General features: G+C 43.4%; 1 protein-coding gene across 2 annotated transcripts in view; it reads right to left on the reverse strand.

Annotated features, from left to right (window-relative positions):
• Positions 1-23,043, reverse strand: part of FAM107B (family with sequence similarity 107 member B) — a 205,737-nt gene that overhangs the window by 7,660 nt on the left and 175,034 nt on the right. For both annotated transcript variants that reach the window (XM_063100608.1, XM_063100609.1), the window contains one exon: positions 565-748. In XM_063100608.1, coding sequence (XP_062956678.1) covers positions 565-748 — 184 coding nt within the window. The remainder of the gene's footprint in view (positions 1-564; positions 749-23,043) is intronic.

Here is a 23,043-nt window from a genome sequence, read left to right on the forward strand (position 1 = left end):
CTAACAAATGGTTTATAAAGAAGATAAAAGGTACATGTTTTGCTCCCCTCCAAAAATATTAAAAACAAAAATGATGATAACTTCAAATGCTACTTGAAAACAAATAAAGACATAAGAAAGAAGTTCTTATCTATTAAGTCTAACTCCTTACCATGCATAAATGCTAAAGCAGGTAGAATTTACATCTGATTCTTAACACTTCCAATGTAAGGAGACAATTCAGAAATTTTAAATTTATGAAATAATGTATTTCTCTTGTATTTAAGATACTCTATTCTATCCTTAATCCAGTCCATTCTATCCAAATTTTAAACTATGCTTCGATTTTAGACGGGGGACACAGGACCATGACTATGAAAAGCACAGGTAGTAACAGCTGCGCCTGCAGGAGCTTTACTTTATGGACGGATGACTTCTCTCAAGGATAGGAAAAGGAATAAGAAATCCTTAAATAAGGTCAAGGAAAGAAAAAACCCTTTGAAGCCTTTGTAAACACAATTAAAATAAAATCTCATTATCTAAAAAGGTCCCCTAAGGAAAACTATGCTAAAGAAACCACTTTACCTTTTTTGATTCATAAGAAGTTCTCTGTGAAGATCTTGATGGTTCCGGGATGTTTTGACAGGATTGATCAGTTTCTGAGGCCTAATTAGTTCAGGATTGTCATCTTCTATATAGTCTGGCTCGGCCATGATGTTTTTTGGAATGGGATGTGAGTCCTTTGGGTCAATATCCTCAAGTGGGCTGTCTGAAATAGAAAGATGAGAAATACTCATTTGACTTCTATTCACTAAGACTTCTCTCACAAATGCAGAGGCCCATGGAGCTGCATGGTACAACACACTAAGACATGTCGTCCTCCTGGGTCCACTTCGGGACATTATTGATAAATCTAAAGCATTTTGAAAGTGACTGGGGAATGCAAGGAGAGGAGAATGGCTGCATTGTGCTGTGTTACCCCTGAATAAGGCAGAGGAGTCCTGTGACCTGACTCTAGTCACTGCCATTCACACCTTGAGTTCCGGTCACACAGGACAGAAACACTTCCTGCCACCATCAACCTACCACGAACACATGGGCACCAGACCCATGTCTTTTACTCCCTCCTTCAGCCTCAGCACATTAATCTACACTACAAATGTAGGAACCCTGGCCTTGCACCGATGGCAGAGGCTTCTATAGCTCAGGGAAGCCCTCTTTCACCTGCGGTGCTACTGTACATTGTCTCCTTCTCTCCTTATGTGATCATATCCTCTCAGGTCTTCCCTCCAATGTCACCTTCTCAGAGCCTGACCTGCCACCCTGCTGAAGAGTGCAATCCCGACCCCAGCACCCCCCCACTTTGTGTTCTATACACCCAACTATGATGCTTCACATTTTTATAGCAACATCATTTGAAAGCTAATGTGAAAATAGAATGAAAATCCAAAGAAAGTCATCCAAAAGAGAAAAATTGTAGCTGCACCATTTGTTTAGATGTTTTAGATATCACTGCATGATTAAGGCTCAAAATTATCAAACAGTAAGGCTTTACATAACAGTGAGAACATTTACTCTGACAATTTTGGTTTTACTTTTTTTGCCTCTACTCTGATGTGGAGCATTGTCAGAGATTTAATAGAAAAAAGGCCACAGATTTCATAGAGGAAAAAAAAAGATTGAGCTATAATATTACACCAAACATTCCTCAGATGCTCTCTGCATTGGGCTTTTAAACAAGAATGCCTACAACCTCAACTGAACTGAGAATCATAAACCTTGCACACAGTGAGTCAGGGAACCCATCACAGCCAGCCTGACTTCAGTATGCTGCCTGAAGAAAAATATGCTTCTTGGCTGAAATCCTAAATGCACGGCACACACCTCTATGCAGTCACAACTGTCTTATAAGTCCACAGTAGTTCCACTCTAGTTAATCAGTAGACAAGGAGGCTACACACTTCTATCCAAGGCTCTGTTTCTCTGCCCTAAACCATGGATAATCTCCTTGACGCCTAAACAAAACAGAAGACTGCCTGGGAAGCTGAGTGTTATAGTAGGGGAGGTTGAGCCCTGGGTATGTGGGAGAAGCATGTTCTAGCATTCCAGACAGAGGAAGCAGCTCACGCAAAGGCGTGCCTGATGGGGATGAAGAATCGCAAAGAAGCCAGGGTGGCCAGATGGTTATTGTTGGGGGTGGGAGGACAGAGAATGTGGGAACTTGAAGGCCAGTGTAAGGGCCATGGGGAGCCATTTCAGGGTTTTGAGCAGGGAGGTGACAAGATCTGACTCCTGTATTAAGCTCCTAGGCTTAGAACAGGTGAAGGCAGGCAAGGAGAGCATGGGGAGGCAGCTGTTACACACCACTCCCTGTGACATGGCTCCAGCCAGGATGCTGCTGCACAGGCATGTGGACAGACTGACTCAGGACACATTTTGAAGGTCAAGTCTCTGGGATTTCCTGGAGGAACAGACATGAGGTGTGAAAAGCACAGAGCAAGGAGTCAGGGAAGGCGCTGAGGTTTCTGGCCTAAGCAACTGGAAGGTTAGGGTTGTCACAGCAGAAAGGCTGCTGGCAGAACAGACTGGGAGATCAGAGCAAAGGTTCAATTTTGGGCATGTTGACTTTGCCATGTCTAGCGGCCATCACAGTGGTGAGGTGAGAAGGCCAGCACAGTCGATGCTCAGCCCTGGGTGACTCTGTCCCTTACCTAACTGATGTGACCTCCAGGGTCTCAGGTTTTGCCTGCCCTCCTCCATCCCAATCCTGTCCCTCCATTCCCACTATTCCCACAGTTGGAGGCAATGCAACACATTCGTTCCCAGTCTTGCCTGGAGCTCAGCGCTGGGGTAAAGACATGTCTCGGGCCTTGGTGCCAAGAGGCAGGTGGAACTTATGAGTGTGCAGAATGAAGAAGCTTCAGTTCTGAATCAAGGAAACAAGTTGTAGCTTGGGATTATTTTTTTTTTCTGACTTCACTTTAGTTTTGTGGAAGTCCTTCTTCTCTCACAGGACCAGTGGGGTAAGATGAACCTCATCCTGTCTCCTACTAGAGATTCACAGACACTGGAGCAGGTAGGCTAGAGGACTTGCTGTGATGCAAGGGCAAACATTTTCCTCTTCTTTTTCACTGGGCTCCCTTTCTTCACAACCGGAGTTGGAAAAGAGGGCACAGAAGCCCCTCAGCCCGAATCAAGTGTGTAGACCTTACTTTGGCCTGTGGGTCGGGCAGCAGGAGCTCCTCATGCAGCAGAACACACTGCACTCTAGTCTGGGAGGCATCATTTAGTAATGATGGGGTGAGCAGGCCTGGAGCTACTTGTATCTTGTGAGGCTCTGGGTACTTATGGCAGTGATGGTGGCTGGCGAATGATCTGAGATCTGGCTTCCAGCCATTTCTCAGTGATAGTCCTCCCTGGAGCCATGAGTAGTACTGTGATGGTTACATCACAATGACTTTCTTGCTCAACTCTCTTCCCTCTGCCAACCATCTTGCTCAGTGCTACCAAAGCTGGAAAATACAACTCCAGTTATAAGGTAACTCTTCTATTTCACAAATCTTGTCCTCCGATTAAACTGGAATAAATGCTACTGCTCCTCATATTTCCACACTCTGCCTTCCTCCACTAGCAGGCCTTTGCCAGCACTCTTCCCACCAGCAGGTATGCTGATCCTCTTCTTACCCCAACCCTAGATCTCCACAAAGCCAGATCTCACTCATCCTTTCAGACCAGATAAACATCAGATCTCCCATGAAGCCTTCCCAAATTCTATAAATTCTAAAATTCTCTTTTCCTAGTATTCATCAATTGCACCTTGTATTACAGCGACGTGTACATAAATCTTACCATTTCTTCATTGCAAAGACCATGTCTGGTTTATATTCCTATTTCTCAGACCCCTTGGACTTGTGAGTAACAAAGTAATGTGTTAACTAACAATAGAGGGAGCCCCTGAGCTATTTCGATTCCATAGCAACAAGGTATATCACTGAAAGTGGGCTTGAGAGGTTAGGTGAGTTTCCTTACTGAGCGTCAGGTAATCCAGAAGCCTAACTGTAAACATGACATAGAAATGTTTGCAAGTAAATGTGTTTTTTATGTGTATATTATTACATGAAACATCTCTTCTAGAAATAACACAAAGACATTCTTGTATTCACTTCACTGGTTAAGTAACTTATTCATAAAGCAATTTTCTTTAAAGTATCAAGTCAGTGAAGAAAAACTAGTGTCAGCTCAAGGTAGGAGAAATAAAACTGGTTTGAGATCTTGGACAAAGCTCACCTTCCCTGACCTTCAAATTATTCTTTGTGATAAAATGAATATTGTTGTAGGAAGTGATGGAAATGTATATATTAAGTACACTGTATAATCCTTGGCATGTATATGAGTACTTAAAAAATAGAAGCTATTTTTAGCCAAATCAGGTGGCCAACACCATTACATATTTTATTTAGTCTGGGTAACCTCGTATACAAAACTCTTCTTCTCTAGGCCTTGGTTTCTTCAAAAACATGAGCTCAACTGAATAACCCACAGATTTTTCATTGCTAACATTCAATGGTTCCAGGGCCCATTCATGCTACAAATATAAAAACCTTCCAGAAAGTATAAAAAGGTCTGTCTATCGCAACATCAAGATGCTACACAGAATTCTGAATGGCTCCAGTTAGAGCGTAGGGATGTAGCAAGAAAGCAGACAGGCCTTGATGGCAGGGGCCTTTTATGGTGTTCTGAGGTGGAGGGGACTCACTGAAAGATTTTTAGCAGTTGAATAATAACAAAGAATTGCATTTTAGACATTAAGAGTATGCACTGAAAAATGCCATCTGATGAGAATTCTGCCTTTAATTTATGCTAATCAACTAATGGAAGTCATTGCTCAACTCTACTATCCCAGGGGATAAAGAAATCCCATCCTCATAGACAGATTTTGAGTTCTTGCTTTTTAGTTTTTCTCTTTCAAAAGTTCATTCTAGGCCGAGCACTGTGCCTATCCCAGGTATTTTGTGTTGGCTGCTTTCCAGAGGTAGAATAACCATTCCCACAGAAAACTTTCACAACTGGACTACAAAAGATTAATTGCGGCTGAGTTTCCAATCAGACTATTTTGGCTCCATATTTACATATTTCTACATCAAACAGATAAAATTCAAAACCTGATCCTATGAGATTTAAAAATCAGAATTCAGAGATTATGCTAATTTTCATGTTTACCTAAGTATTTAAAATCTAAGTCTATGTGGAAGCACTAACACTTGAATCCTTTTTAGAACAATCACCTGAAACATGGCAATGTATATAGTTTACAGGTATACCATAACCAATTAAAGCTAAATAGTTAAACTTTCGAACTGCTACAATCTCTGGAAAGTTCAAAGTTAATTCCAAGGCATTCTTTCAGAGAATCTGTTTCCCAGTCTGTCTCTAAGAGATTCTAGCAATATCCTGAGAAATCCAAGTCACTTTAGATTTAAGGCTGGCAAATTCCAGGCTGGATCAGCTGGGAAAAGGAAAAGCACTTTATAGATTCAATGCATCTCCCTCAGCACCCACAGATCCCAGACAGACAGGAGAGTGACTTCAGACAAGAATTTTTCCCAAATGGCAACTGGCTTCACCTGACAACACCCTGACTTGCCCAGCCCTGAGACAAACTTAAAAATTCAAACTTGGACCAAGAGACAGTGACATCATTTGGTACCCAAGGCATTAGATAAGTGCCCAAAGGACCTCTGTGGCCACAAACCTGGTACCCCAAGGCTTAGAAACAACATCCTACCAGAGTAATGTGCAGAAGCACAGAAACATTTTATTGTACTCTTTTTAAGCTCCACTACTGCTGTAGGAGAGTCCCCTGCAGCCCCCCAAACCAGTCATTTAAAACCACAATGAACTGTCAACAAATTTGCTGCCAGTGTGCTGCTGTACAAATGCCAAACAGTGACACTCCTGGGAAAATATCAAACTCATTTTCCCATCAGTTTTTTCATCCCCCAAAAATGTATTTTTACAAATAAGACACATATTTTATATTTAGAATATGGGAAAGGAAGAGAAAGAGACAGGCAAGAAACATTGAGAAGATAGAACACATCCCAATATCAGAGAAAAGCTGGATGAGGGAGGTGGGAATGACCAGTAGGTGGTGATGGCTCCACAAATAACGAGGTGTCCAGTTAGAATGACAGGTCCGCTTTCACAAGGACAGTCAGGAGAAGAGCAGTGATGCCTCACTCTGACCCTCAGCACTGTTACACACCCAAAGCACTGTGCCGTTTGGAGATATGCAATGAAAGGAATCTATCCTGGAGTCACTGTGTATCTGCCTTTGATGTTGAATACAATGCTCCCATGGACCTGGGAGGCAGGAGTTATGACTCCCCACAGAGTCCAAGTGAGGCTGGCAGTTTCGAGAGCATGCGCTGCAGATCAAGCTGACTGGGTCTACATTCCAGCTTTTTCACTTACTGTGTGACCTTGTTTTGGAACTGGTGAGGACCAGGCAAATGTCCTCACCAGTTCCCCCCCCCCCAAAAGGAATGACAGATTACATCATAGTATTGTTACGAAGAGTAAATGAGAAGTACGTACAAAATGCAGTGCCTAGAACACAGTAAACCTTCAATAAATGTCACCTGTTATTAGTGCTGTCATTGGTAATGAATAACAGTAAATTATTGACAATAACACTGACTGCTGCCCAAGATTACACAGCTACTACAGGGCAGGGCCAGGATTTGGACTGGAGCCTAATTCCAAAGGGAAACTCTTAAGCATTCCACACTTCTGGATCAGTATAATGGATGGAAGAACTGGGCTTGACTTTAACAGGATGATTTCCTTTGTCTCTCAAAAATATTTCAGAAGCTTTCTAACATCACAGCTTTATAATCACAAACAGAAAACACCTTACAGAGTATGACATTAAAGTGAAGATAGGTGACTGGAAAGATTCATTTTCTTTAAAAACATATAAATATTTTTATAAGAATGTTCATAGCAGTGCTGTTCATAATAGCCCCAAACTGGAAGCAACCCAAATGTCCATTAACAGTAGTATGGATAAATGAATTGTGGTGTGTTGATACAACGGAACACTACGCAGCAATGAGAATGAACAGACAACAACTGCAAGTGACAGCAGCACGGCTGAATCTCACAAATGTAATGTTGAGCAAAAGAAGCCAGACACAAAAGAGTACATACTGAAGGATTTCATGTATATAGTGTTCAAAAACAGGCAAAACCAACAGATGTCAGGACAATGGCTATTTTGGGAGTGGGCAGTTAATGGCAAGCAGTCAAAGCAGGATTTCCGGGATATGGATAATGTTGTTTTCTGATACAGGTTCTGGTTACACAGGAGTGTTCGCTCTTAAAACTCATCTACTGATACACATTTTTTGTGCATGTCCTCCTCTGTATGTATGTTATACCTATAACAGCCATTAAAATTACTATCTAGAAATAATTTGGTTGCTGCTGCATTATTACAATTTTTTTGTTTCATCCCTTTGAAACTGTATTAAGTCTGTGAGCAGTGATACAGTATAATGGAAAGAGAACCAGGTTTGAAGATGACCATCCTGTATTAAAAACCTGGTTATGCCACTTACCAGTGATGCGGTTTTGTACAAATTGCTCAAACTGAATCTTGATTTCCTCAAATGGAAATCAGAGCTAGCCCACCTACTTTGCAGAGTTGTTCTAAGCATTAAAGAAAACTTATGGAAAACATCTACAATACATAGTATCTGTCCATGTGGCAAATGTTCAACAAATTGGGCAGTTAAACAGTGCCAACAAATTAATTCATTAATCTAACTCTCCATTAATAATGTCCTATCAACATGAAAGTGGATGACCACACACTACAAGTATACTAGTTTAGACAAAGACATTTAATGGATCAGCCCAATCTTGGCCTCTGTTCATTTTTCCAATCTGGGTGTAGAAGAGTGACAGAGAGGGGACAGGGAGGGAGAAGGTGGAAGGGGAGAGAAGAAAATCCCTGATAGGCAAGGCCAAACCACAGAGTGGAGGTAGCAGCCTGAGCCTGCCAAAGCCTTGAAAATCCTGATGATTTCCCGATATCTGTGCCTCAGTCATCTTATCTGTAGAATAGAACAGCCATTTCTCTCAGATTTCTCAGTAATCTATTGTGAATAACCATGCTGAGCATAGAGCAATTATATACATACGAGAGATCTACAAAAACATAACATCTCCTAGTTCGGCCCAATATAAAGAGATTAACTCTTCAAACATCAAGTAAATCTGATTCATGTCCATAATTTATTTAACCTCCATGTCCCTAGTGGAATCTGAACTAACCACCCATTGGTGGATAACAACTCCACAAAAAGCCAAAACATAAAATAGGCAAGATCTTTTTAGGGCCGTGTTTTGCATAGTGTTCAATGAGACCCTGTGGAAAAGGGGTGAGTAGATAAGGAATGGGCTGGGGACAGATAACAAAAGTGTCCTAAAATGTACTACGAATATTTACACTTCTACATTTCATTCTACCATCATCAGACATAAAGTTTACTACTCCTGCATGTTTAAAATCAAGTTTCTGTACTATTAACAACGCGTTTACACTCACATCTAACAAGAAATCACTTACACACATATGATTGCTATCCAGAAAGTATAGCAACTAAAGCAGGACCTCAGAAAGCAACTTATGCCAAAGGTCCTGCTACTGCCTGATGAGAAGAAAGTGATGCTGACCATTAGATGAAAATTTGGGTTGCTTTCCATGGAAACTAGCAAATTACTCCTACGACTAAATTCATTGTCTTCTAACTCCCCAAAGTCTGACACTTTGCTAAAAAAAGGTGTTTTCTATATTGCCCAATTAGACCATGAAAGCCAAAGCAAAAGTTTAAAAAAGAAAAAAAAGAAAAAGCAGTTCTTGAATATCCCGTTTTACTAGAAAGATGGATATTCAAACTAACTTAGAAAATTTGAAGAACAAATATAAAGAGAAAAGGAAAACGAAACAAAGATGGTCTAGGGTGTGAGAAAAAGAAGTCCTCAGGTAGAACAAAACAAATATAAAATAAACCAAGCAAGACTCACTTAAGTTGCTGGGCTGACGGAGGAAGTGAAAATGGCTTAAGATGTGAACAAAGCCCTTCAAGGGCCCTCAGCAAATGATAACACCCCCTTGTCCTGGCAGGAGACTGATACTTGGTGATTTTTTTCACTCAGATATCTAAACAAATCTAGGATTAAAGATAAGACACAAACTCTGCACACTTACCTCCCCTACTCCAGTGCAGTTTCTAGAATGCCCTAGTAGGTTCCAGCACCACCCTAATTCTGGGAGGTGTGCCTGGTGGGGGGGAGAAAGGCTCTTCAGCCTTGGCCAACAGCCACACACCTACTCAAGAATGACAAAGACAGCCAGATATTTGGCATCCATGCACTGCAGGGGTGACACACGACACAAAGGCAGCAAGTCAGAGCCTGCTACATTGTGCGGCTCTGTACATCCCAGCCTGGTTAGTCCCACTGGCAGTGCAAAGCACAGAATGGTTTATCAACCACAGGAATGCATCTGGGCTTATTCCCAGGTGGTGGGGCTTGGGGCCTAATCTAGAGAAACTGCACCCTGACAAGGGCCTGGACAAATATCCTCCTTACCAATTGCTCTCTAGGGGCTGGCTGTGCCTCCAGGCCAGTCAGATGTTCTTTCAGATAAAAGTCCCCATGCTTCTGGCCCTCAAGGTCTTTCCACAGGGGCTGTGGCTCATGATGTAACCAAGGATAAAAAGCCACCAATGGCTCACCAACAGAAAATAAGTGCCATTCTTCAAACATTTATTGGCAGCACAGCATGTTCCTGTTTGCATAACTGTCCCTGTCCTGGGGGTTCTCCTCAGGACTCCTAGGGCTTCCAGCTCCCACTTAGGTGACAAATCCCGGCCACCCTCTGGAATTTGGAGTTGGTGTCCATCTCCTCCTTGATTTGAAAGCAGGCCCCTTGGGCCACCTTCTCCTGCTTTCCCTCCCTCCTTTCTGCCTAAGCGCCCCTCTTCCCTCACGGTCCCTCTGCACCAACAATTGTGCAGCGATGACATTTTTATGTGCAGTGATCACAGCCCTAGTACCCTTCTCCCTATCTTGCATCTGAAGAGCCCTCACTCTTACCCATTCCACTATGTGAGCCATTTCTAAAGTGTACATGAAGAGTGTTTCTGTCTTTCTGAGCGCTGGGTCTAATATTCCATCTGCCTACTGGACAGCTCACCTCAGAATCAACACCTGTTACTCACCCATTTACAGAGGGCCCCCTAGGCACCAGACACTGCCCAGGTGCTGGACAGAACGCTCAACGAGACAGACCAGACCAGCCCCCACAGAGTTCACACTGTAGTGGAAAGCATCGCAGGCAAGTTTAAGTTGAAGTTATATTTCAAAAGCAGCAGGTAAGACACCACACGCACCATTCTCCCACTATCAGAAATCATCCCTCACTGCCCTGCTTAGCTTCCTTATTTTTCCCAAAGGTACCCCCGGTTTTAAACCCAAGTTATCTCTGACAATGTCCTACCCTTCAGCCTTGATACAGAATCAGTCATCGATTTTTTTCATAAATGTTTTTGAAAACTAAACTCATCACCCCTGCTAGAATCCTCGCTGACATTTTCATCCCTCATTCTCAGAACTGTGCAATCGTCCTCACTGACTGACCACCCTTCCCTCAAATCCAGTTGCACCCTCAGCTAAATCCAATGCACTAATTTAATAAGACCAAGAGCTGCCAAGCCAAGCATCACTGTCACATCAGGATAGAATGTTCAACTGTGTGGCCTCCTTTTCAAGGTTTCTCGGGTCCTTTTCAAATTTCTGGCTTTTTTTTTTGGTCTTTTTGTAACCGGTAAGGGGATCACAACACTTGGCTTGCTGTCGTCGGCACCGCGCTCAGCCAGGGAGCGCACCGGCCATTCCTATATAGGATCCGAACCCGTGGCGGATGCGCCACTGCGCTCCCAAGTGCTGCACTCTCCTGAGTGTACCACGGGGCAGGTCTGGCTCTTACTCTCCAGAATCAACCCTCTAATCTAGTCAACACACACACAAAACCCATGTACATTCCTATCTCTGCCTCTGTTCCCAATTTCCTCCCAGGTGCCATTCCCTCCCTCCAGGCCAACAAAAACCACAGGTACCCTGCGAAGATCTAGCTCAAAGATTGCCTCTCCACGAATCTTCCCACAGCCATTCCTCAAGAGACATCTCTCAGTCATCTGAACTACTACTTAAGACTTTACTTGATTCTCCCTTGCCCTATGAATTTAACACTTATGCATGCCTCTGCCCCGTGAGCTAATTTTTCATGGGTATCCACGCTGTCTCCCTTCAAGGACACAGACATGAATCTCTGCACAAGGAAAGAGACCTCTGATAGACTTCCATCATCTCCCCTGCAGCTCTAGCCCAATGCCTTGTATGTAAGCCGTATAAAGTAGAAACAGCCACACAGTGACTGGCAGACACAGAAGAACTAGTACGAAGCTGGGGCTGCCAACTCCTTGTGCCTTAGGCTGAGTTCCAGGGGAGCTGCAACACCTCCAGTCTCACTCCCTATTGCGTCCTCAGCCCCATGCTGTGTGTCACACTGTGGGCACTCTATAAAAATGTACTGAATGAATGGGGCAAACACTGAAGGGATTAGAGTACACAAATGGAGAAACTCATTCCATGAAGTCTTTTCTGATTCCACTTAAGTGTTCCTCCTTTACATCCCTGCAGGACATTCTAGGATACTGCATTCTGCTTCTATTAAAATTAAATTTGGAGTTTTCTTATCCCTCACAGTAAGCCCACAAAGGAAAGGCCTGACTCTTATTCATTTCTTATCCTCAGAAACTGCTCAGCCACATATTGTCCAACTGAATTTGACAGTTAATGCTCCGGTCAAGCCTAGAAGGGTATGTCAAACTATGCATTGAACAAATTCTATGTCCTCAACTGATCTTGAGGGAGTGCTGAACTAGTGAGAGACAAGTTTCTGCTTCTCTGGATACAGATCAGTACAAGGAATCAAATGCCCATTTTCCTAACCAACAGATTATGCTCTCTCTTGAATAAGAGGGCCGAATAAAATCCTCACTAAAACTCCATAACATTAATTGCTGTGCATGAGTAATGAGTCTTTTGCCACAGAAAGATAACTCAGGTTGTTGTCTGGTAGGAAATAAACATTAGTACATTGGCTTGCATAAATATTCCCATGAAATAATTAGTAGTTCATTAATATGCAGCACATTAATCTGCACAAACCTCTAAGCAACTGAAATGCTTCCAATTAATGGACTTTTAAAACAATTGATTATCTTAAACTCATTGGCCTTAAAATTGCCTTAGACTGATAAATTACACTTATCAAATAACATTTGATAGATGTAAAGTGATTCAGTGTTTCTCTCTCTCCCACATAAAATAGCTTGATAAAATCTGAAGTTCAAAGACCCTTGATTCTTCCGGTGAAGAGTGTTCTGTGGTCTAAGAGTGTCACCCAGTGGTAAAAGGCACAGTTTGTGTTCACAGTGACTGTTGCTTTTTAAAAGAAGTAATTGTCACATATATTTCCTTACTACAAGGAAAAGAAGAAAATAACGTTTTGAATTCCAAGAGAAAACTAGTGTGTAAATTATAAAAACCATGGGGCTGGCACAAGAAGAGAGATTATTTTTCTAAGATAATTTATCTAAGGTTACTCTGAAGACTTTGAGGCCCATATAGGCAGAAGCATGCAGTTCTGGGCTGGGCCTCCACCAGGAGAGAGGTCCAGTGGTGACCCGCGGCTCAAGAGCAGTGCAGGGGGACTTTAAACCAACCCATACGCCAGTCTGAGCAAGAAGCCATGGGTCACCCCTGCTCTCCGCGTCACTGTCCGTCCTTCCTCTTTGCCTGTCTACCAATAGGCATATCGATCTCAAAAGCTCTGCTCTTTCAGAACAAGGAAATACAAAGCAGCCAATTTTGTTCCAAAGTTGACTATTTGATTCTAAAAACTTTAAAAAAAAATTGAACATAGTGAAGTGTAATTGAAAATAATAAATTATTTAACTTCCTTATCTGTAAAAAGAGAAGGCTGGGACAGATGACCCTTGAGATTCCTCACTAGTTAAACATTCTGATAATAAAGAGTTCAGCTTATCTGCTGCTCTCCACCCAGGGGCTATCACCAAGGGCTGCAGAGCTTTGGAGGAGGATGCTTCCCACCTCGGCCTTTACTCCTACTCACCCTTGTTCCCAAGAATCACTGACTTATCTGTGTGGAATCTACTCTGAGTAGGTTTTCTGGTAATAAGGCTGAATTTCCTCAGAAGCATCCACCCTTACTCCAAGGACCACTGGAAGAGACTCAACTGCTTAGCCCAGGCCTAGAGAGGCCCACATAGGAATGGAGAGTGGACTAGACTTTATTAAACCAAAACTCTAAATCCAGGGGGCTCGTAGCTATCATTAGTCAAGAAACACACTTTTTAAAGCAACACCCTTGAACTAGCAAAAGTAATGACACATATACCATATATGATAAATAAAAATACAGGAAGATCATTCTTCTTTGCATAAAATCACCTCTTGTCAAGGATATACTACAGCACCATTAAATTAATTCAAGTCTGAATCCTAAAACTGCCCTGAAATCAAGCCACAGTTCAGACCTATTTCTTCTCCCCTAGTTTTTCTTGACATATCTTTGCCTACTCTGGCGTTCCATAGATATTCTTCTTGCCAACTCCCACCCAAGCCCAAATATGAGGGTACTTCAAAAAGTTCATGGAAAAATATAATTAAAAGATAATACAAATCTTTGCATGAGCTTTTTGTAGTATGCGTGTAAACACAGAAAAAGTTAATGGCAAAGTTTTTTCTCCTTACTCCTTTACATTTAGAAAATCAGTGTCTACTCTCATAGACTACATTTAAGATAAATTTTTGTTACTTCCTTTCTGAAGAATTTGTTGGTAGTATGTGGCAAAAGGCTTTAATATGTACACACCCTTGAACCTGTAGAATTCCACTTCTACAAATTAAATACAAGATAAACAGAGATGTATCAGACAAAAATGTATGCATGAGAATATTTATCCCAGCATGATCTATGATAGTGAAGAAACAAAGTCTCTTAAACATCTAATAATGGAATTTAACCCAACTCAAAAATCATATATTATTAGAATAAATAATGAAACAGAAAACATTCATGATGCATTAAATGGGAGAAAAGCATCATGTTTCCAAAACAGTATGCTCCTTATTTTGTAAAACAAATGGCTATGCGTGCATTTGTGTGCACAAAAGCACAGCACAGTACTCTCCGCAATTCCCACCCAACAGCATCAGCATCACCAGGGAACTTGTATAGTGCAAATCCCTACTGAGATCTACTGAATCAGAACCTCTAGGTAGGGGTGGGCCTGAGGCAGGACAGAATAGGGACATGCCCCAGGGAGGCTGCTCATAAATATTCAGACTGGATCAGCACTAGCAGTTAATGAACCCATAATGCACTGATGACAGCTTAACCACCCTACCAATCAACATGCTATATGCCTGGAACTTCGCAGATTTCAAAAACCACTGCACTTGTATAAGAGGAGGAACAAAAGTGCAGATGAACTCCCATACATGACGTTAGACCAGAAAGGACAAAGTTAAGAGAAAGTGACTTCACTGTGCATGACCAGAAACTTCAGAAACTTAGGGATGTGTGACAGGAAGCTGATCCTCCCCCATGGCCCAATATTCTTCCCCTTAGTTAGCACAGAGAAACACCCTTGCCCCAGAATAGCATATAAATCCTCACCTTTGGAATCTGGGGGGTGGGCGGTGCCCTCACTTATGGGAAATGCCCGTGCATGCCTCTGAGCCATATTTTGGCTTTATAATATAGCCCCATTATGGCCCTTTTCCTTTCCTTTTGTTGGTCTTGTAAAAGATTTTTCTTCACGGCTTGACCAAGAACCTGAAACTGCTGTCTGGTAACAGGCCCAGCAATCTGCATCTTCATTTGTTTACTATGAACCCCCTAACCTTTGAGGTAGATATTAAAATTCACCCCACTGTACACATGGGGAAACTGAGTTCCAGAGAGGTTAGGTAACTTGCCGAAGCCTACAACGCTAATAAGTGATAGTGTCATGTGGCTAGCTCCAGAGTCATGCTCTGAACCACTCTACTATATATAGTGCCTCTATATTAACTCTCAGGTGTGCAAGTACACTGCGCTCTTCTTTTTTTTTTTTTTTTGTCTTTTTCGTGACCAGTACTCAGCCAGTGAGTGCACCAGCCGTTCCTATATAGGATCCGAACCTGCGGCGGGAGCGTCACTGAGCTCCCAGCGCCGCACTCTCCCAAGTGCGCCACGGGCTTGGCCCTGCACTCTTCTAAATGAAGTGTGATGCATCCCTCCTGTTTTCTTCTTCACAGTGGTTTAGCACTTCTGTTATACAGTTATTGATTTTGGCGGGGAGGGGGGGTGTGTTTTGGGCACTATCACTAGCATCACTATTAACATACTCCTGATGAATATCTGGTTGACATCTCAGAAGGCTATAAAATGATGTTCAGATCAAAATGCATATTAAATATCAGCCCACATTAGCAGAGACGTTGATGCCCTTCAGCAACAGCACAGGGCATGACATTGACTAAACATAGAAGGCATTTCTATTGCCAGCTACAGTGGAGCAGCCATGTTGCAATCCCATAAACACAGTTTACAAACTACTTGGCCTACCATCTTTGAAATTATGCAACTTTTAATCAATTTCTTTCACTTTCTTGATTTCTGTACTATTTCAAAATTTGCATGTAACACAATACTTAAATACTATATTATGTTATTTTGTATTCATGAATTCAAATATGCAAAATAAAAAACCACACACTTTACTCCTACACTGCAAATTCCTAAATAAAAAGGCCTCGCTTGGCACTTTTATTGTATGTTATTTTCTGAGGAGCAAACTTCTTGGTCATTCATTTCAGGAAACTACAAAAGGGATGGACTGGGAAGATGGTTGATTTAGGCCTAGTCATTCCTGAGAAGGAGGAAACTACACAGACCAGAAAAAACTTCCTGCTGGACTAGCTTTCAAAGCCCTCAAATATTTCTGTCTTCTAGAGCTGAATGATAATTACATAAAATTTATGACTGGCTCAACTGATCAAATAAACTAATATTTTCAAAATAAGAGACATCTATCTTCAAAAGGACTTGACAGAAATTTTAGAAGGAACACAGAGACCATTTGTTCAACTCCCTCATTATTACAGATGAGGAAACTGAGGCCCAGAGAGATGAAATGACTACGTCCACAGAGAAGAGGGCAAAATCTGGACTAGGACCAAGATCTGACTCTGGTGCACATGTCACTATCTGACACTGCCAATTTTAGAAAATTTCTTCAATTTTCTAAATTGATTTTCTACATTTTCTCTTGGTCATGCGGGGTGTTTTGGGCACTATGACTAACACCAATATTAACATTATCTCTTAATCAATAACTAGATGTCATCTTTGAAGGCCATAAAAACATGTTTAAATTACAAATATACTCTAATCACAACACCACAGTTTTATCTGCCTCTATATCCTGCCAAATTTCAGGATAGCACAAAGTCATTACAATAATTTTCTTAAAAGCCTCTCAACGTAAGAGAAAACTACCCATTTGCCTTTTTTTAAAACTTGAGATATTATCATTGAGCAACTACAATGTTAAAAAAACAGTGACTGCTCAGACACAGTCACTTCAGATATACTCTTCAGTACTTAACAATCACAACCTTCTATTAAAACCTACCCTTCCTCAAGCATCAGCATTCAGGACAAATTAAATAACAAATTGTTTAAAAGTGGCGGGGGGGGGGGGGGGGGGGGAGGAAGAAAATCAGCCTTACTGACAACTGGAGAAGGAAAGACTGGCCTTACTGATAACCCATCAGAACATAAAGAATGCTCGGAAGGCCTCACACACAGGTCCACACTACTGCCATGCAAATGATCAGACATCCCCCTTTTCTCACTAATATGTGATTGCTAATTCTTTACTAAATAACCACTCTAACCCAACTTTAATCTCCTGCCTCCTAGATAAAAATTTCTAAGATGCCCCATCACTGAATTATGCCTGCTTCAATTTTCTAAATTGGTTGGATCACATCCAACCCAGATCTGTCCCCATTACCCTAATCTTGCCTTCAAATCACTCAACACAGCACATCCCCAACTCTGCCCTTCCAAGATAATCCATAGTTCTCCCAAATACACTGGCTCCTGCTGAAGCAAGCTAAATGAAGCCACATCTGTCTGACTACATGCATGCTTCTGGTGGTTTCTGGCTAATAGAATTCAACACACTTTTGTCTTGATAAGTTACCAGTAAGCTTTGGTAGAGTAGAAAAAACCTTTAGTAAAAGGTCCACAAACCTAAATCCAGACTCACTACTTCTCTGGGTCTCTCTCCCTACTTGGTAAAATGACAGCCAGTACTCCCATCTCTTTACAACTTTTCATCTCAAATCTCTTTATTTCAGCCATACTGTGGGTCAAACAGGTTTACTTTTGTAAAAGAACGTGTTCTGATCGCCAACCACTCAACTTACTATTTCACTTGTGAAATGTGGCACAGGTAAGAATTTGTCTGAAAACTTCATTTTTCACTCTTAGGAAGAAAAATGGTTACAATTATGTTTTTCTGTATGGTTAAAATGTTTCATAACTAAAAGAACATAGGTTGACTCATTTGATTTCTGCTTCCACAATGAAAACTACTGCAAGGATTGGGCATGTCTCCGTCTGGGTCTGTGGAGGGTTGTCTGTCTCTGAACCCAGGAGAGCAGCTATTTTGCACATTACACAGCCCAGGCACTTTTAATTAAGCCTGTTTTCCCACTTACCTCTCTTCAGGCTGCCTCATGGGCTTTCTGTGAACACATGGCAGGTCTTAGCATGGAGGACCTCAGCAGCAAAACAAACAGAGCAAACCAAAGCTGTCGGCCGAAGCACAGTGCTGGGTCCTTTGCTTCATCACCACGGCCCTCCTGTGTGAGCCATGGGTGGGCCCCAAAGATCCAGAGGGGAGCGGGACGTGGTCCCTGCCGTCCAGGGAAAATGACAAACAATGGGAGAGACACCACTGTGCTGTGCACACTGGGGGCCTTAGAGACAAGCCCTTCTTCAGGCTGTCCCGCCCGCCACTCCACAAGGAAAAAGGTTTTCCCTTGGAGGCCACGTCAGTGAGGATGCTTTGTGCGCAGGAACCACCACCTGTCCCACAGAGGCTCCTCTTCCGCTCACACACCGTCCGCCCTGCCCCCGCGGCCACATGCACGCACGTACGCAAGCACGCACGCACGCACACACGCACACATGCATGAGGGAAAGCCTCTCACAGGACCGTCTCGCCCTCTGGGAGGAAGGCACTCCCAGAAGCCCCCAGGGGACTTCTCATTGGCCAAAATGGTGTCACGTTAACACCCCTGCTGCTACCGAGGCTGGGAAAACGGGCACCTGTCATGCCAGCAGTGAAGTGGGCACAGCAATGGTTGCCAGCAGACAACCAACCCGCCACACACATGTACTGTTAGGGACTGAATGTCTGTGCCTCCCCAAAATGCACATGTTGAAGTCCTAAACCCCCAAGGGGATAGTATTTGGAGGTGGGAAGGTAATTAAGTTTAGATGAGGTCATGAGGGTAGAGCACCCATGATGGAATCAGTGTCTTTACAAGAAGAGGAAGACAGAGCAGAGCTCTTTCTCTTTCAATCTCGATCTTACTAACACCCCCACCCCATCGCTCTGTTACAGAAAAGTTACCGAGGAAATGTCAGACACTCAGAGAGATGGAGTAGACAGAAGATTTATTACTGCTAGTGGTACCAGGTGAACTCTCGTTCTGAATTCCCAAGCCCCGAGTGCGGGGAGAACAGGGGTTTTACACCTTTCTTGAGCAAGCATGCAAGCTTCTTTATTGGCTCTGCCCAAGTCAGGGGATCTTTGTAAACCAAGCAGGCAGCTTCTCCAAAACAGCCAAGCAGCAAAGTCACAGAAGCCAGAGATGCAATCAACCGTTAACCACAAAACCAGTTCTTAGGGGTCCTTCACAAGCAAGCACATTCCAGCTGCAAGGTTAAATGAAGGGGCTTAGAAATCTACCATTTGGGAGGCCTCTACATTCCCCCTTTTTATGCTCTCTCAAACTGTTGAGTGAGCATAACTTTCAGGTTCCTCGTCCTTTACCAGCATATAAGCATATTCTGGGGATGACAGAACCATTTGCAGCTTGATCGTTTGCAAACGATCTGAAACAAAGTTGACAATGCAGTTTAAAACACAGGGGCAAACAGGAGGACTAAGAATATCATTATTACTGGTCCAGCAAACAGCAAAAGCCAGGATACCCATTTCCAGGTGTCTGCCCAAGAAAACCAAGACTGTTCTAATTCTTCCCTTCTCTTGGTTATGTGTTCCTTTAATTGTTGAACCATATTCCTTACTATTCCTGATTTGTTGGCATAAAAGCAGCTTTCCTCCTTGAGGAACAAAATTCCCCCCTTTTCTGCAGTAAGTCTGTCCAGCCCTCACCTGTTTTGGACAACTGCCTCTGCAAGGGAGTCTACCTGGTCATGTAATGTTGTTAGAGAGGCAGCTACTTGTTCTATGTCATAGGAGAAATCTTTGGATAGTCTGTTACAGGAAGTTGCAGAGTGGGCTATTCCTCCAACTCCTGCTCCTACTCCTGCAGTTATACCCAGACCAATTAACAGAGGAATGACCTGGACTGCTTTTCTTGTTTTGATATGTGCCCCTAGGGGTACTATCATGGACTGATTTTCCAGGACAATATCTGCTTGAGGGATAATGGAGACTAAAGTGCAGACTCCTGCCCAGTCTTCAAGGAGACATAGATAGGCATAATTTCCACACACGAGGAAGTAGCCTACCTGGGGTCTGCACCACGGTCCTGAGCGTTCAGAAATGGGGATGTTGGTGATATTGTCACATTGTTCCTCTGTTAGGTAGCCCACCTCAAAGGTTTTTCCCTGGTTTTGAATGCAATGTGGGGCTCTGAGTGACGTGGTTACATCTGTTAACCTAGGCTCCTGTGTTGGGTTAAATTGACTTGGGTTACCCCTGGAGTTATTAAAACTAATTTCTGGGATGGCAATAAGCTGGGGCTTTTTAGGCAAACACAGCCAGCAATCTTTGGCTAAAGTGGGGTTAGAGGTATTCAGAAAGCAGTGGATGGCCTCTAGAACTTGGCTAATGTCTGTGATGGTATTTAGAATTTGGCCAACATCTGATTTATTGTGACTAAAGTCCGAGTTGTTGCTCAGTGATTAAAGCCTCTGGATTAAAATTTCATTAGGCCTCTTTGCCCTAACTGGGCTGACTGGGCCCTTATGTTTATCCTTGGTATTCGCCCCACAGGGCCACAAGCAATAGCTTGACTTGTGATAGCGAAACCTGTTAACATTCTGCTTTACTGTTTAAATAAACCTGTAAAGGGTATTGACCCTTAAAAAGATCTTGTGAGGGAATCCCACATGTTTGGGGTATTTGTGGCTGGTAGCATGATTCTGGTGGAGGATTGAAATGTCAACCTTTACAACTGCAGGAGGAGAGATGCCCTCAGAATGCAAGATGGTTAAGGTCAGAAAAAATAGTAGCCTATAATCCATGTTTTATTCTGTTATACACCACCACCTAAAAATACTTAAAAGGCACCTATTAGTAATAAGTATAGCAGTGCTAAACTAACTTTTTCTATATTATGCCAGTTTTTTGGGGTGACTGTTACTAAAAATACAGTAAGTAACAAAGCAAGCAGTATAATAAAAACCAATGGCAAAGGATGACAAATACTTATCATGTCCTACGGTGCAAATTCCTCAGGTTTCAGCCGTGCATGGACCAGCCAGCTTCCAGTGTGGCTGGAGCAGGGCTTGCAGATCCTCAGGCTACAGCCATGCATAGACCAGCCAGCTTCCAGTGTGGCCAGAACAGGGCAGTGATGATTGGTGGAGGAACACCTCTGGAATCATACCTTGAGCAGGTTGGAGAGATCAACCTTTATGGACCATGAGGTGTTGTCATCTGAGAAGGCTGTACGGATTGGGTAGCATGGGATGAAGGGTGACAGCCACCTTTTTCACAGCTCACAGGTCCTGGACTGGGCGGTACCGCTTCCCGCTGGGCTTCTTGACTGGCAGGAACAGCATGTTCCAGGGTGACTGACATTTTACCAGGATTCCTGCTCCTTGCAACCGGTGAATGTGTTCCTGAATTACCAATTGAGCCTCTTGCAGAACTGGGTATTGTTTTAACTGGACTGGCATAGCTCCTGGTTGCAGCTCAATTATTATTGGTGCATGGTTTGGGGCCATGCCCAGGGGCCCCAATTCTGCCCAGACAAGTGGAAACTCTTTAAAGAGATCTCTTAGGGCTTCCGATGATCCTGGGTTTTGGTCTTTTTTAGTCTGTGTATTGGTACCATTCCTCCTCTTTAGGCACCATTACAGCCATTATTAAAGTCTCCTGATTGCTCAAAGATAAGGAAGTGGCTTCTCCAGATGTAAAGGTTATTTGTGCCCCTAGCTTTCTTAGCAGGTCCCTTCCTAGCAGGTGTATGGGGCAATCAGGCAAGTATAGGAACTCATGAGTCACTATGTGGCCCCCAAGGTGACAGGTTCAGGCCTTGCAGGATGGCCAGTCTGCTTGTGCCCCAGTGGCACCAATGATGGTAGCCTTTTTGCCTGAGAACAAGGCTGGTGACTACTGAACGTTCTGCTCTGGTGTCCACCATAAAAGTCACAGACTGGCCCCCTATTACCATCTTGAGCATAGGCTCCTGGAGGCCCAGGATCAGGGAGCCCAGTCTCTCCTATTAAGAATTCAGCCCCACAAAGCCAATGAGATCCTGAACCTCTTTTTTTATCAGCTCAGGTTCGTACCTTTTTTCCCTAAATTGTGTCTTGTCCCTTGATGCAGTCTGGGGTCTCTCCCCCCTTTTAGGACATTCAGATTTCCAGTGGCCCAGCTGTTTGCAGAACGCACATTGGTCTGGCTTTAGGGGCATCCAGCCCCCTTGGCAGGGGTTTCTTCTTTCCCTCTGTTTAGGGGGCTGGTTCAGATTCAGCACCACTGCCAGGAGTGCTGTGTTCTGCTGCAGGCATCTTTCTGCCTCCTTTTGGGCCTCCTGGTCTCGGCTGACAAAAACCTTGTGGCCACTTCCAGGAGTTGGGTTGCATTCATTCTGACGAAGCCTTCTAGCTTCTGCAATTTGCGGCGGATGCCAGTGCAATACTGGGCCACAAAGGTTGAATTGACCATTCATTGATTTTCGGCTGCCTCAGGATCAAACACTGTGTACATTTGGAAGGCCTCACATAACCTCTCATAGATCTCTGCAGGTGGCTCATCTGACTTCTGAGTCACAGTGGTTGTCTTAGACATGTTTGCAGGCTTCCTGGCCCCTGCCCTTAGCCCTTGGAGGAGTGCATCCTGGTACCTGTGGAGCTGGTTTCTTCCTTCTTCTTCACTGAAGTCCCAGTTTGGGTGGCATCTGGTACTGTGTCTCTCACACAAGTTTCGGGATCTTCCACGGCTCCTAGCGCTTGTTGCTGCAACCATTACCTGGCTCCAGTCAGAATGCATCACCTTTCTTCTGTGCTGAAGAGAGTGAAGAGCAGCTGGCAGCAATCTTACCAATTGGGCTGATGGATGAGGAAAATTGATTCCAGGAGGTCAATGAGTACCTGCGGCTTTTCTGAATATCCAGGAGTATGATGCTTCCAGTTTAGGAAGTCAGTGGTTGTGAAGGGTTGGTAGTAAAAGAGGGAGCGACCAGGCTGCACAGTGCCATCTGGGTTGGCTTGTTGAGGACCATGAGCTTCCCACAGAGGCATCTGAAAGGCCATGGTCTGCTGGGCTGAGAGGAGTCGTCTTCCCACTGGTTCGGGACTCTCTGGGTCTTCCTGCAGTGATGCCGGTGGGGCTGACAGAGCCAAAGCTAGGGGGCTGT

The sequence above is a fragment of the Cynocephalus volans genome, chromosome 6 (assembly GCF_027409185.1).
Source record: "Cynocephalus volans isolate mCynVol1 chromosome 6, mCynVol1.pri, whole genome shotgun sequence".
In the NCBI taxonomy this organism is placed as follows: Eukaryota; Metazoa; Chordata; class Mammalia; order Dermoptera; family Cynocephalidae; genus Cynocephalus; species Cynocephalus volans.